This window comes from Lissotriton vulgaris, chromosome 8 (genome assembly GCF_964263255.1).
Source record: "Lissotriton vulgaris chromosome 8, aLisVul1.2, whole genome shotgun sequence".
NCBI lineage: Eukaryota > Metazoa > Chordata > Amphibia > Caudata > Salamandridae > Lissotriton > Lissotriton vulgaris.
Genome location: NC_141696.1, coordinates 531603008 through 531618777, shown reverse-complemented (window position 1 = coordinate 531618777; position 15770 = coordinate 531603008). Strand labels below are relative to the sequence as shown.

At 43.2% G+C, this 15770-nt stretch overlaps 1 protein-coding gene across 1 annotated transcript in view; it reads right to left on the bottom strand.

Moving 5' to 3' along the window:
- TUBGCP3 (tubulin gamma complex component 3) overlaps positions 1 to 15770 on the bottom strand; it is a 418028-nt gene that overhangs the window by 153358 nt on the left and 248900 nt on the right. The window contains exons 10-11 of the mRNA XM_086934339.1: positions 6886 to 7018; positions 3210 to 3376 (exon numbers count right to left, since the gene is read on the bottom strand). Of these exons, the coding sequence (XP_086790465.1) occupies positions 3210 to 3376; positions 6886 to 7018 (300 nt within the window). The remainder of the gene's footprint in view (positions 1 to 3209; positions 3377 to 6885; positions 7019 to 15770) is intronic.

The window sequence follows — 15770 nt, the reverse complement described above, 5'->3', positions numbered from 1 at the left end:
TGGTTTATGTGCTGGGGGGAGTGGAAGTACTGTCCAAACCTCACCTTCTTTCAGCTTACCATAAGACAGGTTTGGAAACAAGTTCTCAGCATCGGACAGCATTATTATACTTTCATTATTTGTTTCGTTGTGGTCATTGTGAATTTTACTATAGGGGAGATATGTGGTTTCTTCTATCTAGATCTTAAAACGTAGAAGATAACCATTGGATTGTTAAAGCTTGAGTCTTAGTCGTTGGAGCCAGCAGTAGTACTCACATAAAATAAAACTCTCATACCTATATCACACTTAATACGATGTGGTATAGCCAACTATGGTAACAGATAACTGGTTTCTGCTGAGAGCCAGTCTGCCTTGTAGAAGAACTGAGCATTGATCGAGCAAAATGAAGAGGGTGCATACATCAAATCTGATTTGATGGCCGAGAACAACTCCATGAAGGAGTGATGTAGTACAATGATGTGGCACTTGAAGCAAGAAAGAATGATTTGGAGCAGTAGGTTAGTCTCAATACGGACTCACAGGTAAGGTGGACCCCATACTGTGCATGTTGAAAAGTGTCATCTGGTGACTTGGTGTACAGATGAAGGAATCAGTTCCATTCAAATATTGCAGTGGGCTCAGATTCTAGTTGAAGGTTAGGGGTATCAGGAAAGTGAGATTCGGATAATAATTTGTTCTGGTGGGCAAGAAGTATGTCTCAGAGTTTGCAGAAGTCACCATGAGGGAGTGGAGGGTAATAGTGTGGTAGACTGACAAGAAGCCATCACATGTTTTCTCTAAAAGCATTGAGATCTGGGGAAGCACACTTGAAGGGCACATGCTCAATACAGGGGAGATAAAGAGTTTGCAAAACCCCAAGAAATAGAGAAAGCAATTCGAGAAATCAGAAAACCATACCAAGCAAAAGAAGGCAGTGACTGATCAAGGAGAATATTGGTGAGAACTGCTGGGTTTAAGTGATATTCTTGATGGGAGTGGTCAAGTAAACTGTGTGTGGACAGGAATAGCATAAGCAAGTTCAACTTTAGTCATCCAGAGATTTAAAGATGTACCAGAGGGAAACAGTGGTGAATAAACAAACATAGGTTTTTTTAACTTGATGATTACCACAGATGTTTTGCAGCAGGTGGAGGTGTGTGTACTCTGGACAAAGGGGACTTGTTGAGGAAGAATGATGAGTGTGTTTGTTGAAGTACAAGTGATGGAGAGGTCTACGAGGATAGCTGACTGAATAAGAGAGCTGCAAAGATGTGGATTAAGTTAAGAAGGGTATAATGGATGTGAGCAGGAGGCCAATGGAAGGCAGGCCAAGAGAATTAATGAGAGAGTGCAACTGTGGACTTTGATACCAAAGATTGGGTCCCATTGGGGTATTGCACAATGGGGAATATGGGGAATTTAACAGAATAACTGAATGTGAATGTAGTCGATTATAGATGCAAAACCCAATAAAGTTTGTTTAAAAAAAAAAAAACTTTGAAGGCAAAGTTGCTGGATGGGTGGGAAGATTGTGAGAGTGATGTGCTGGGTTGGGAGAGAAGAGAAGAGATCAGAGCCCAGAACAGTCTTCTGAAAAAAGCAGAGTTAAATGTGATGAGACTTAGGTGGTACAAGAAACAACCATGTTCTGGCTACTCTGAGGGCCCACAATGATTTTTGCAGGTTGATAGGAGGTCCGATTCTTCTGCTATCATTAGATGCAATTGAAAATTTTGGGGGGGGGGATGTCACAAGTTGGGGCGGGTGGGGGGGATGTCACAAGTTGGGGCGGGTGGGAGGGATGACTCAAGTTGTGACAATACGGGGGGAGGTATTTAGGTAATGAGAAAACAATAGAACGTTTGACACTCTTGTCTTCCACAATGGTATATAACACAATAGTAAACAACCTAATACATGCTGAAAACTGTATCCACTGGATAACTGCAAACAAAAAAAAATGTAACAAAAAGAAAAAAAAGATGCGATTGAAAACTATTGTCTTTAGAGTGCAGATTGAGGGTTGGAAGAGACTTGATCCAGGGCAGCATATGGAAGAGTGGTGAGAGTGAATGTGCAAACAAGGTAGAAGGATTCGGTGCCGATTTTTGAATGATGTTAGAGTCTAGATGGAGAGTCTGGTGACTACAAACATCTGAGTACAGAGGATGGCTAAAGGTTAAAGGAACCATATGAAGGGTGGTGGCAAGTGATGAGGATGCGGTCTTTGTCACAGGAGACACAACTGCAGGTCAACCATTGTGGTTGGGCTTTTCACTATAGGAGTATCAAAACAAGTATGGGGCCTACAGGGCAAGCCAGATGTAATGGGGCTGAGCCCTGGTGCTTGGGGCTTTTTTACCACTGATTTCCAAGGGCCTGAGATAATAGGGCATTGCAACCTGGGAGTCATGTACACCTTTTCTACACCAAATTCTCAGGGTAGCAAGGGCAAGTGGTCTTGGGCTGCTCAGGGAGATGATGTAGGGGCCAGAGACTCAGAAGTCAAACAGTTAAGCAACACAGACAATTAATGCTGACCAGCGCAGTGATTTTCTTTATAGAAAAAGAGAAGAGAACCTTCATCAGAGGCATCCAAATTATTTTTACTGGGCACTTAAACCACATATTCACAACAAACATGGACGACTGCTTCCAGTCACATTATATATTACCACATGAGCTACACAGTGGAATGTCAGTGCAGGGATTGGGCATTAAATTTAAGTAGATCTTTATGCATATGGTGCCCAGGACATCACTGGACATGGACAGTAGACCCATGACAACTAGAGCATGGACTTTGTGCACCATACTGACCTCAGTCCCAGGCCCTTGGTCTCAATCAACTACAAGCCCTAGACCTACAGCTTGGGTTACTCCAAGTAGAGGCGGGTGTCCCTATTAGCATGTAGAGGTCATTCCAGTCCCTATAGGTTGGTTAAAGCTCACATTTTTGGTCATGTTTTATGGTTGGGAAGATTACTCACTTAACAATTTGAAAAAATTAACAACAAAGGCTGGAATTAAGTTCTATAAAATGGTAACAAAAATGCCCCAGGGCTATTTGTTTTTATGTTACATGGCCGTGTCATATGACTAGTATAAAATAAATGAACAGTAAAAGAGTGCATCAAGTTCAGTGGTGACAACAGTTGTTTAAAACTTCTATATTAACAATTTGATGTCAAATGAAGTAACAGATCAAACGTTTTAGAGTTTATTACCTCATGATATGTATCTTCCATCTCTCCATCATAGATCCAGCCGTTAAGGAAATTTAGAATAGGATGAGACACCAAGCCCAGAATGTGCTGTACTAATGATCTCATATACGGATCCCCAGTTTTAGTGTAAGCATGGACAGCAGATGCCAGCTCCCCACCTTTCCTTCCTATAGCAGGGATAAGAGACCATAGGTAAAACACAAATGCGGATTATAGGTTTTAACAGACATGTGGCAACAGCACATTTCAGAAATCTATCAAATGCACAGATCTGAGAAATGTTGAAGACAGGTTTTCAAACAGAAAAGCTTACAACACTTTATTTGAAAGACTGTCCCAAATTGTTCTCTTTTAAATGTACATTTCGCTTAAATATCACAGTCTGCTTCCAAGAACAGATTACATTGTTAACTGATCCTTTGTACCTTAAATATCAACTATATAAGGCAGGGCTACAAACCATAAATATCGCTGAAAATACTCAGTTGGTTGGCTCTCACTCATTGCTTGTTTCTTATTCAATGGAGTGTCTTTTCCATCTTCTGTCTATCCCTCCCTGGAGCATTGTCTTTTTTTTTTTTTTTTTTTTTATTATTTTTATTGTCGCAGGAATCGTTAAGAAACAAACATCATACATAAGTACTGTTACATTCTCATAATATTGTTAGAAAACATAGATTTACATTGGTCATATTAAAGGGTTAGGGTATTGGGATACAAAAACACAAATAACACAAATAATAAGGGAGAAGGATAAAAACTAAGATAGAGCAAGAGTTAGATTTGACCGCTTCTGGGCGTCCCTATTTAATAAAAGAGCTATTTCCCTAAAACAAATAATGGTAATTCAATTAATTCTCCCAAATATCTTCCTATATCCGCACTAATCCACAGTTTTTATATCTCAGAAAATTGCTTCCAAATTTTTTCTTTTCTAACTAAAGTTTTGGGTCCTCTATGTTTTGCGAGTGTAAGTTCCATAGTTCTGATTTCTATAACCAGTGTTAGCCACTCGGCTACCGTTGGGGTGTTCTTAGATATCCAAGCTCTTGCTATAATTAGTCTTGCACAGGCTAATAAGATTGTTATGAGATCTTGATTTAGACAGTGAGTCTCATAAATATCAAGTAATACCAATTGGGGTGATAAGTCCGGTAATTTAATCTGACTGTCTTGAAGGTGTTTTATAATTCCCATCCAATAGCTAGAGTACGCCGGACAGGAGTAAAGCATATGTTCTATATCAGCAGCATAGGTGTTACACTTCATACATTTAGTTTTTTCTGATATTTGGTTCCCTTGAGTCCAAGCGGAGATCCTCTTTGGGGTATAATATAATTCTGTAATAGTCCTGTATGATTGCAGTCTTAAATTGGAGGAGTGTACAACATCATTTATATGAGTTAATGCTTTACTGATCTGTTCTGAACTAATATCCCTATTTAACCGGCGAGACCATTTAGTAGCTAAATTGGTAGTATTTTCACTTTTATCCTTGGTTAAAAGTTGAGCATTGTCATTTTACTTTCACTGCTCACTTTATGGGATCTAGTTTTTTCTGACGTCTTAAGCACTCAAAAGTGTATGGGCCAGATGCAAAGGGTTTTGCCCATGTTGTGTCTATGGGAAAATGTGTTGATGCATATGGCTCTATGTGTTTTCAAGCTGTCTCTCTAGTGTGCTTCTCTTGCCCCATCCACACTCCTTGTTGTTCCCTTACCCATGTACTTCACCACCCGATCCATGTTACTCTTTTCCCTACTGCTTTTCATCTTCACCCCCGCTGTCTGTTTTTTTCGTCCCAACCCAGAATTACTTCTCCCACCCCCTACTGTGTTTCTTCCCCCCCCCCCACCCCGGTCATCCGTGTTTGCTCATCCCCCAAAAGCGCTTGGATTTACAAAAAAAAACACAAAAAAGCTTGCATTACTTTGTAAGCGTGCAGGAGTGGCACTCACCCCTACAAAATGACAATTGCTTATGCAGCAATTTTTTGTTTATTTGTTTCCTTTAACTGTACGGCACAGAATCTGGAATGCTTTACAGCATGGCTCGAAAACATTGGCAAAGCCAATGTTTTCTCCCAAAGTTAAGACCGACCAGCTTTGCCAGTGCTTGTTCATTTTAAGTGTGTGTCAAAAAAACGTTTCTGCCGTTAAAAAAAAACTTCTAAGGTGTGCATGATTTGAAGCTATTCAATTGACTATATCATCCTCTAAAAAAACATCTGAGGAATAAGGCAATCTCTCTGTGCACATAATATTAACATTACGAGTTTCAAGCACATTATGCTGGTTTTCCACTTATGATTCATCTTCTGTGTCCACAGCTTTGCACTTTACTAAGTGGTTCTGAGGCACCACTTGTTCAGCCTTATCTCTATCACACAAAAGCTTGGGAAGTAGAAATTATGTAATATCTTGCTCACTGATTCTAGCGGGAAGGCTCGTTTCCTTTCCAGAAGAGATTTAGTGGGGTATGTATGGAGGATTTTGTTGATCGGAGTTGTAGAGTCGAGACTCTTTTGCCGGCATCAATCTTGAGCTAAATTACCCTTTGATCTGAGCCACCACCTTGTGTTGCATTGAGGTACTTTGGTGCCAGAGGGTGTTGGTAGTATCTAGTGCTCTTTTCACATCAGCAGATCAATTGTATTAGAGAGTGTGCAATCAGAGGTCTTGTAATACGATTTTATAGCTGTCCCCGTGCTCTTAGTGCAAATGCATAGTTTTATTTCTTCTCTCATGACGCAGCTTCTGATTCAGGTGACCATTTTGAACATTATTTACTGTTTAGTTACTGTGAATTTAGTCTGACCCACAGTTGACAGTGGTTTCACGTATGTAAGATGTGATACCTGAACTTGATGAATTGCATTTTACACACTGTGCAAAGAAGACCTTGCATCTCCTATTGACAGAACTGATCAACCAATGACCGAGTTACTAAAGGATGAGTACCTGAAGGGGCTTAATCCAGAACAGAAAATGAGGTGAGCAGGCGGACCTGCCAAGTAAGACCTCTAACCCCAAATGAACCTCCTAGTCCCTAGCTTGCAGCCCCACAAGGGATTTTACATTTTAGCCCACGCCTCGAAGTAATGTCCTTTTGGCTGTTGTCGACTGCCTTCGTTCACAAACATTTGAACGAAGACTTGGTAAACTGGCATAAAAAAAGACCATTAAAGCCTTTTTGGGAAGTAAGATTAGCAGTGACTAATTTATTAAAAAGTATCAACCCTGGCAGGAACTTAAGCCATAGAGAGGAGTCTTTACTCAGTTGATTACAAACTGGCCAGGTGGGGCGTACTGCTGTTCAAAAGAAGTTAATTGTTGGTAGGTTTTCCTTTTAGGATGCCATGTGGCTTGCCTATGACAAGGTTGCATTTCGGTCTTGTTTTGGTTTGATATTTTGTCTCATTCATTCCCCCCCCAACCCACCCGCCCCCCAACAGAATCCTGTACTTCTGCCCCACATTTTATTTGGGAAATGGGCTCGGGGTTATAGGAATAACCCTCCCCTGTATTAAGAAGAGGGTTAATTAGGTTGTGCTATTAATTGATCATTTACGGTCTGCTGCATGAGCATTGACAATCACAGACCTGCTGCCACATTAACAGTCAAGATTTAATTACGGATGCCATTAGTAGCTGTACAAAATATGTATAATACGCACCTTGGCAATAGTCTACAAGGGCTGCAAGTGTCTTCAGTCTTACTTTAGGATCGTATGTCCATACTAGAAGGCGACGAAGTGTTAAACTACTCTCCATTCCTAAATTCACACCCTGATCATCTTCAATCTGTACCTAATCAAACAAACATCCAGAATTAGGACAGAAAGTACTCCGGCTGAATTGGTAATTTTATTGCAAGTATTCGAACAGTACATGTTACAGTCTCACATCTAGAATACACTACTGTGTCATAAAATAAGTAATCTTTAATGCACAAGCATATTTATATATGCAATTGTCTATAGCGTGTACATTACCCAAACGACATCAGGGTGTTTCACAATTAAAAGAATTACATTATAGAAGTGTAAAACTTTGCACAAGCAATACATGTGGAATGGGAGTTTACACACAACTACCAAATTACACAGGCTACATAACAGTCAAGTACAGAGTTACACAAGCTACTCAGGTTGGCATTAGAAAGGTGAAAGAGGAGAGAAAACAAGGTGGAAAGCAAACAAGGCAGTCATGTTACTTATTGTAGTAAGGCACATTCATGTTAAGTGGTAAAAATGTTTGAGTAAAGGGAGGCACCAAAACACTGTACAGCTTTCGAATGTAAGCAAGATACAGTGTCCTAGACATATGCATAGTTCTGTTTGGCAATATACTGCTAGATTCATCAAAGACCCGTTTTGCGAGTCTTTAATAGCGATTCATAAGGAATCGCTATTACAGACTCGCAAAACGGGATTCATGTAAGAATCGCAAAATAAATTGCGATTCCTACACATTCCTTATTTGCGATTAGCAAATTGCTAATCGCAAATAAGGAATAACTCCCCATTCATTCCTATGGGAATGAATGGGGAGTATTCCTTATTTGCGATTAGCAATTAGCTAATCGCAAATAAGATAGCGATTTCAAGGGTGCCAGGGGTGTCCAAAGGACACCCTGTAGCACCCCTGAAATGCAAATTTACACAGGGGTTGCGCACCCACGTGTGTGTAACATGCAACAGAGAAAAATGCACTTAAGTGCTTTTTACTATTTTCTCGCTATTTACCACGAAGTCAGACTTCGTGGTAAATAGCAACCAAATATTGCGAAATCGCAATTTCAAATTGGTTAATGAATTGCATTTAAGGAATCTCTAATAGAGATTCCTTAAATCCAATTCCTTGCAAATAGCGATTTTTGCATTTGGGATGAAGAATCCCAAATGCAAAAATTGCACTCGCAAAGGGCCAGATTTTCAGAATCTGGCCCTTTGCGAGTGCAATTTACCTTGATGAATCTAGCTGTAAATCCCAGCATATTCCACAAAGGTCGCTAATACTGAGTAATGCAAGTCTGATTAACAGGGAGTAGTTTTGTAAGTGAGGAGAGAAAAATGAAAAGGCATTGGTAAGTCAGATAATGTAATGACACAAATGAGAACTCCTAAAATCCTAGGTCCTACTGTCTTAAGGTTAGCTTGTGTCCAGGATGCAGGCAATCCCCCTCCAAGCACGTGAGTGGGAGAAAAGTCAGCACTTGGTGCAATGAATGTTAGCTGCAAAACGTTGGGCATTACCACCTTGATATTCTTCTTACTACCTCTCATTTCATGAGACTACAACTAGTTAGAGTACAGACTTAATCTAATAGCAAGGGGCTTCATATCTCTGCGATATATGCTTTACCCAAGAACTCATTAAATTGTTAAACAAGTCTAGATCAGGTGTAGACATCTGAAAAATGTAATCAAAGAAGAACAGAAAGCAAGGGAAATGCTCTGATTGAGGACTTCATTGGCGAGGTGTGGCTCACTGGTTAGAGGCGGCAGACCCGGAGGCTGAGAACGGCCCGGGACCAGGGTTCGATTCCCGACGCGGCAGGGTCGAGGACCAGGGTCAGCGGACTGATAATTCTCGCCTCGGTGCCCACTTTGGGCAGTGATCACACTCGGTAACTCTGGGCATTAAGCTTGCCTCATCGCTACAACGGCCCCCCACAGACGCCGGGGATGCCTGGCTTCACCTTGGAGATACCCAGCATGGGACCATCTCACAGGGAAAGCCAGGACGGGTTCCCCAGCGGTCATTCGCGCCAGGATACTCCGGTAGTAATTGAGCGCGCTACAAAACACCTTACATTTACATTTACATTTACATTAGTTCCTGAAATAAAACGGTTGATAGGGCCGGTGGCCAGAGCATTGGTCATGGCCATCTTGCTTCTACTCCCCCGGGTCATGGCGTATAGCCCTAGGACTCTTCTTAGTAGGTTATGTTGAATCTACTAGCTGAGACAACAGATGACAAATAAATGTACCTGGTGGTCGAGAAGTATAACGCCTGATACAAGAACCACGGGGAATGGCCCAGCCCAGCCCGGAACAGTCTAGAACGGGCTAAAACGGGCCCACCCTTGGCCCGGGCTTCGCCCGGCGTCCCGCGAGACGGAGCTGGAGAGACCTTTATGCGCCTCCTGGCGCTGGGTTGTGACGCTGGAGACCTCGAGGGCTGCCGGGAGTTGTAGGCAGCCCTTCGCCACACTACACTCGGCGGCCCCGCTCTTGGTTGTAAGAGAGCAGCAGGGCGGCGGGAGGCAGGCGGGAATAGCAGGGTCTCGACAGCCAGGTAGGAGACTTGAAGTGTTCAGCGCAGCACAGGGGGAGTGGGAGTAACAAAATGGGCAAAACAGCGAAGCCCCGCTCGCTGAAACTGGAGAGACCTTTATGGGCCGCCTGGCGCTGGGTTGTGACGCTGGAGACCTCGAGGGCTGCCGGGAGTTGTAGGCAGCCCATCGCCACACTCCACTCGGCGGCCCCGCTCTTGGTTGTAAGAGAGCAGCAGGGCGGCGGGAGGCAGGCGGGAATAGCAGGGTCTCGACAGCCAGGTAGGAGACTTGAAGTGTTCAGCGCAGCACAGGGGGAGTGGGAGTAACAAAACGGGCAAAACAGCGAAGCTCTAAAATGGATAGAGTTTGCAACTCTCCTAGATGAAGTGAGGGCTAAAAGGAGAGCTAATTTCTAAGACAATATTTTTAAATCCACCCTGTAGATAGGCTCGAAGGAAGATTTCATAAGATGACCCAGAACCAGATTGAGATTACAAACCAGAGGTGGTGGCCGCATTGGAGGACAAACCCTGAAAAGACCTTTCAGGAACTGTTTGATAATTCTAGCAGACCAGAGAGAAGAACCAGAAGCTGTTCTTCTGAATCTTGAAATAGCTGCCAGATGTACTTTGATGGAAGAATGAGAAAAAGGCGTGATTTAGCCAGCGATAGAATGTAAGGCAGTATTTGATGAGGAGCTGAAGAGAATGGATGGGTGTGTTCACGATGACACCACAGGCTTGAGTTAATATCTGCCTACGTTCCTCAGGGATATCTAAGCTATGGAACTCTCTGTGCTCAGGAGCCAGGCCTTCAAATAGAGAGATCTCTGATCTGGATGCATCACCTGTCCCTGGGACATTGTTAAAAGAGATGGAATGGGACATAGGTGAAATGGTTGGACCTGATAAAGCAGGAGAAGTTGTGTGAACCAGAATTGGCGTGGCCACTCTGGTGCTATTAAGATCATCCTGCAAGGTTCCATCTTTATTTTCATGAGAAGCCGTGGGATTAGGTGATTTGGAGGAAAGGCGTAAACAAGTGCGCCTAATACTTCCTCCCGAGTGTCTTGATCCAATTCCCACTCGTGACAGGCCGATTTCAGACGACTCAAGGTGTCTGCTGTTGTGTTGAGTGCCTGGTAGATATTCTGCTGAAAGAAGACATTGTGGAGAATTGCTCATTCCCATATTCCCTGGGCTTCTTTTGAGAGCAGATGAGACCTCGTACCTCCCTGCTTGGTTATGTAATGCATGGCTGTTGTGTTGTCCGTCCTGACCAGCACAGTTGCAGCTTTAACTTTCGGCCTGAAAGCCTGCAAGGCTAGGCGAATCGCTATGAAATCTAAGAGATTGATATGAAAAAAACACTATTCTGCGTACCAGTTACTGCTCACTTGGAGGTCCTGTAAGACAGCGCCCCTCCCTTCCATAGAGGCGTCTGTGGTTAAAATCAGAGGGGATGGAGCTATTCTGAAAGAGACCACTCGAGATGTTCTCCTTGATAGCCCACCAGCCTGTTGGTTTTCTCATGAGAGGAGTGACCTTTATCTTGTCCCCGAAAGAACCTTCCACTTGGCGCCCTCGCATGTTCAGTTGTTCTTGCAAGGGTCGTATTCGCAGTCTGCAATGCTGAACTAATTGTATGCCAGATGAGATCATTCCTAGGAAAGACTTGTATAGACAAACTGACAGGGATCGTCCCTTTTGTAAATGGTTGGCATAGAAGATTAGCTTTTTCTGTCCTTCCGAAGGATAAACCTTGCAGCTTCTTGTATCCCGAATGGAGCCCAGGAACTTGACCCTCTTGGATGGAATAAAGACTGATTTCTCCTTGTTGAGATGCAGACCCAGGTGATTGAAAAGTTGATTGTAACTTTCGACTGCCCTTGTCGATGCTTGAGAAGACGGAGCTTTTATCAACCAATAGTCTAGGTAAGGGAAAACTTCCAGTGATTGTTTCCTTAGGAATGGTGCTACCGGGGCCAACATCCTTGTGAATATCCGCGGAGCGGATTGGAGCCCGAACGGCAGTACTTTGAACTGAAAGTGGCTCTTGGCTACTGTGAGGCGTAAATATTTTTTATGTGAGCTGGGTAGCTTGGAACGTGGAAACATGCGCCCTGGAGATCCACAGTCGCCATATAATCCCCTGGATTTAGAAGAAGACGGAAGACGTCTTGAAGCGAGACCATTCAAAAAAGAGTTTTATGAGATAGGTGTTGAGCTTTCTCAGATCAAAGATTGGGCGCCACTTTTTCTCCGTCTTGTGGATGAGGAAAAAACCTGGAATAGAACCCTCTTCCTCTTTGAGAAAGTGGCACTAGTTCTATCGCTCCCTTGGTGAGCAGTTGACAAACTTCGAGACTGAGAAGATGCAGGTGTTTTGATTCTGGGGCGCGAGGAGCTCTGGGAGGTGGAAGGTTTTGGAGTTCTAGTGTATGGCCAAATTGAACGATATTCAGAACCCACCGATCTGTTATGATCTTCCAGCAATCGTGAAAATGTGTAAACCTGCCCCCCATCGGTGTTACAAGGGGTGAAGGACCAGTAGGCAGAGCCAGGAAGCCGCTATTGGCGTTTAGAAGTATCTCTCCCTTGACGTCCTTGTCTACGAAAGACGTCAATTGATTTTGCCTTTGAGAGTACTGAGGCTTGAATGATTGAGAGGATTGTGAATAGGAGGAGTAGCGATGTTGATAACCTCCCCATATTTAGAGAAACCTTTTCCTCTTGCACCCCAGAAAGGTACTTTTCGATATTGAAGTGTGCCCAAAGATCTTGCCGTCTCTATCTTTTTTTTAATGTCTTGTAAAGCATCATCTATATGCTTGCCAAACAGCATATCTCCATCGAAGGGACGATCCAGAATTTTATTCTGCACCTTCGGGCAAAACCAGGTACATCTCAGCCAACCTGGACGCCTCAGGATGGCTGAATCTGCCAAGGCACGAAAAGCTGTAGTAGCAATGTTCATTGCACAATCTATAATCTCAGATGAAGATCATTCACCTTCTTCCAGGATCTTTCTTGCTTCCGCTTTGGCACTCACTGGAAGCTGATCAATGAAAGGAGAGAGATCACACTATATTTGGCGGACATATCGTCTCAAAATTGCTAGTGCGTTCGAGGCCCTAACAAGGAGGCTAGACAGAGGAAAATCTCTTGTCTACATTGTCTCTGCGCCTGCCCTTTCTGTCTGGCGGTGCACTCAGGGGTGCCGTCTGGTTTCTTGATTTTCTTTGGGTCGCCTGAGAAATAACAGAGTCCGGTCTAGGTTGACCAATAAGACAGGCTGGACTGTCCTCCGGTGCCTTAACTTTTTTCTCCAGACACGGCAGAACCCGAGCTACAGTAGCTGGAGACTGCATCACCTTCTTGCCTAGATTCCAAACATGCTCTACTATATAGATTCTTGAAAAGTTCTTTAAAATCATAGAGGAAACAGTCAGATTGTACTACAGGAACAGAAAGGCCAAATCCTTTAGATGCTCTTTCCATAAGATTATGGAAACCCCCTATGTCAGCTGGAGGCGAATGCACAAGGTCCAGGGACGGTGAAGCCGGATCTGGGGTAACAATCGTCCTATTCTGCGTCAGGATTTTGGATATGTTCCACATTCTGGTCCTCATCAGATGAATCATAATCATCACCTAGTACTGTAACTACATCATGCCCTTCTGTCACATGCTGTTCTCCCTGAAAGAATATATATATACAAACTTTTAACTTTGCCACTGAAGACGGGCTCACTTGAGACATTGACATTAACCCGGCACTACAGGACCCACAAGGCCTCTGGCCACACCCACTGCGGCGGGTCCCTGGAAGGTACAAAGTGCGGGAAATATCGTCCGAAGTTGTGCAGTGACATAGCCATTGAAGAAGGGAACTGGCGTCCCCGAAACGAGTCTGGTGGCTTGTGAACAATGTTGCCTGTGTCCACGCTTCAATCTGCTGGCAAGTTGACTCCCTATTAAATTTGAAAATACTCTCCTGCCTGCGGCTTCCTTTGTGTGGGGCTAACCTGTTTTATGAGATATATATATATATCAGTCAACACTGTCGTCGACAGTGGTCGTAGACTATGTAGACATCGTCGTCTACACTGCTATCGTCGACGGTGTCGTCTACACTGCCATCGTCGTCGTCGTCTACGTTGTCGTCGTCGACACTGCCATCGTCGACACTGCCATCGTAGTCGACTAGCTAGACTTCACCAGTTTCTCCTGTTATAAGTCCCTTCCTCTCCTTTACACCTCGGTGAGGAGATTCAGGAGGACTGCGCCGGTCAGACCCCCGGGAGGTCTTTTTAGAGGCTTTTTGAGGAATTTCCTTTGCAAATCCCATCCTCTCCTTTACACCTCAGTTAGGAGATTTAGTTGGACTGCGCCTGTCAGACCCATGGGAGGTCTTTTGAAGGCGTTTTGAGTGCGCTGCTCACAAGAAACCAGGTGAGATCATATTCCTTCTCAGATCTCCACAAAGACGCAGCCGATGAGGCCGGTATGTAACTGTTACCACAGATTTTTTACAACGCATACCATTACCACGCATACATTTACAACGCTGGTCATTTTACAACGCATACCTTTACATCGCAATACACTACAACGCACATACTATTACAACGCATACCATTACATCGTAAGTATTATTATAGGTAAGTTTAACATTTTTTAGTGGTATTTTGTTATGGGGTACAGGGGTATTCTTAGGTTTTAGGGCTGGGTTTGTGTTTTGGGGTACAGGGGTATTTTTAGGTTTTAGGGCTGGGTTTGTGTTTTGGGGTACAGGGGTATTTTTAGGTTTTAGGGCTGGGTTTGGGTTTTGGGGTACAGGGGTATTTTTAGGTTTTAGGGCTGGGTTTGGGTTATGGGGTACAGGGGTATTTTTAGGTTTTAGGGCTGGGTTTGGGTTTTGGGGTACAGGGGTATTTTTAGGTTTTAGGGTTGGGTTTGGGTTTTGGGGTACAGGGGTATTTTTAGGCTTTAGGGCTGGGTTTGGGTTAGAGGGGTATTTTTAATATATATTTACAAATAAAATTAAAATTAATTTAATTAATATAATTATTTAATAATTTAATAATTAATAATTAAATTAAATATTACAAAAATAATTATTTACAATATATATTAATATTATATACTTACCTATACTTACGTTGTAATGGTATGCGTTGTAATAGTATCTGCGTTGTAGTGTATTGCGTTGTGAGGGTATCCGTTGTAACATGACCTGCGTTGTAAAAAATCTGTGGTAATGGTATGCGTGCTAAAAGTACGCGTTGTAACATCATATATCCGATGAGGCCTCATCACTGCCATACTAGAAACTGGATCTGTTCTAGATTTTAGCTTCTGGAACGAGGAAAAAGACAGCCCTCATGGACCCTTATGTTTATCTTACCTAGAACTTGTGTCGGGATACAGGCAATTAATACCATCTAATGAGGGTCATTCACCTAACACCTCCTAACAGGTAGCACAAGCTCTAATGTCTGATGATGAAAACTGGGGAAAACAGCATCCTTAAGAGAATACAGTTGAAATTCAAAAGTTGAAGAGAAATCTGAGCAGAGCTCAGTGGAGACTCCCTTAGCACAACGTGTGGTAGAAAATCTGAGGCTCTGAGGCTCTCTCATGTGGGTTCTATGGGGTGAGGCTAATCTGATTGGTTGTTGAAAAATGTTGGTCTCTTTCACAAAAAGAGGTAGATATGCTACAAAATGAGATGAGGCCTAGGCCTTTCTTTCTCTTTTGTACATACTGCTATGGTATTTTCTATTTACCGAGGCTCCCAGGCTGACGACGGGAATGATACAAAGCATGGGAATCTATGAACGTTCCAATACTGGGGCAATAGCTCTTGCCCACCTCAGTGCAACTTTGACACCAGGTCACTCTTGTGCTCTGGGTGTTGTAGGGATTCTGCACCCACACAGAACTATGCCCATGATTATGGGACCTTGGTGTATAAGGACTGGGTCTTCTTACCACCTTAGTACCCACAAGCCGAGGACCGACTAGCTGTAGCGTCTCACTTGATCTCCTACTCACTCCCAAAGAAAAATGATTAGACACCCCAGAACACAACACTCCCCGATATCTCAGGAATAGCGGTAATAAGACACACCCTTTATCTGGGCTTTGTCAGAAGACCCCATACCTTAACCTATAGATGGCAGATCTACATAATAGGTGCTGTCTTGCTCTTCTCCCAAGTAAAGGTCCCTCAAGTGCTTGCTTCCTATTCGTGTATTCTAATAAAACCCAA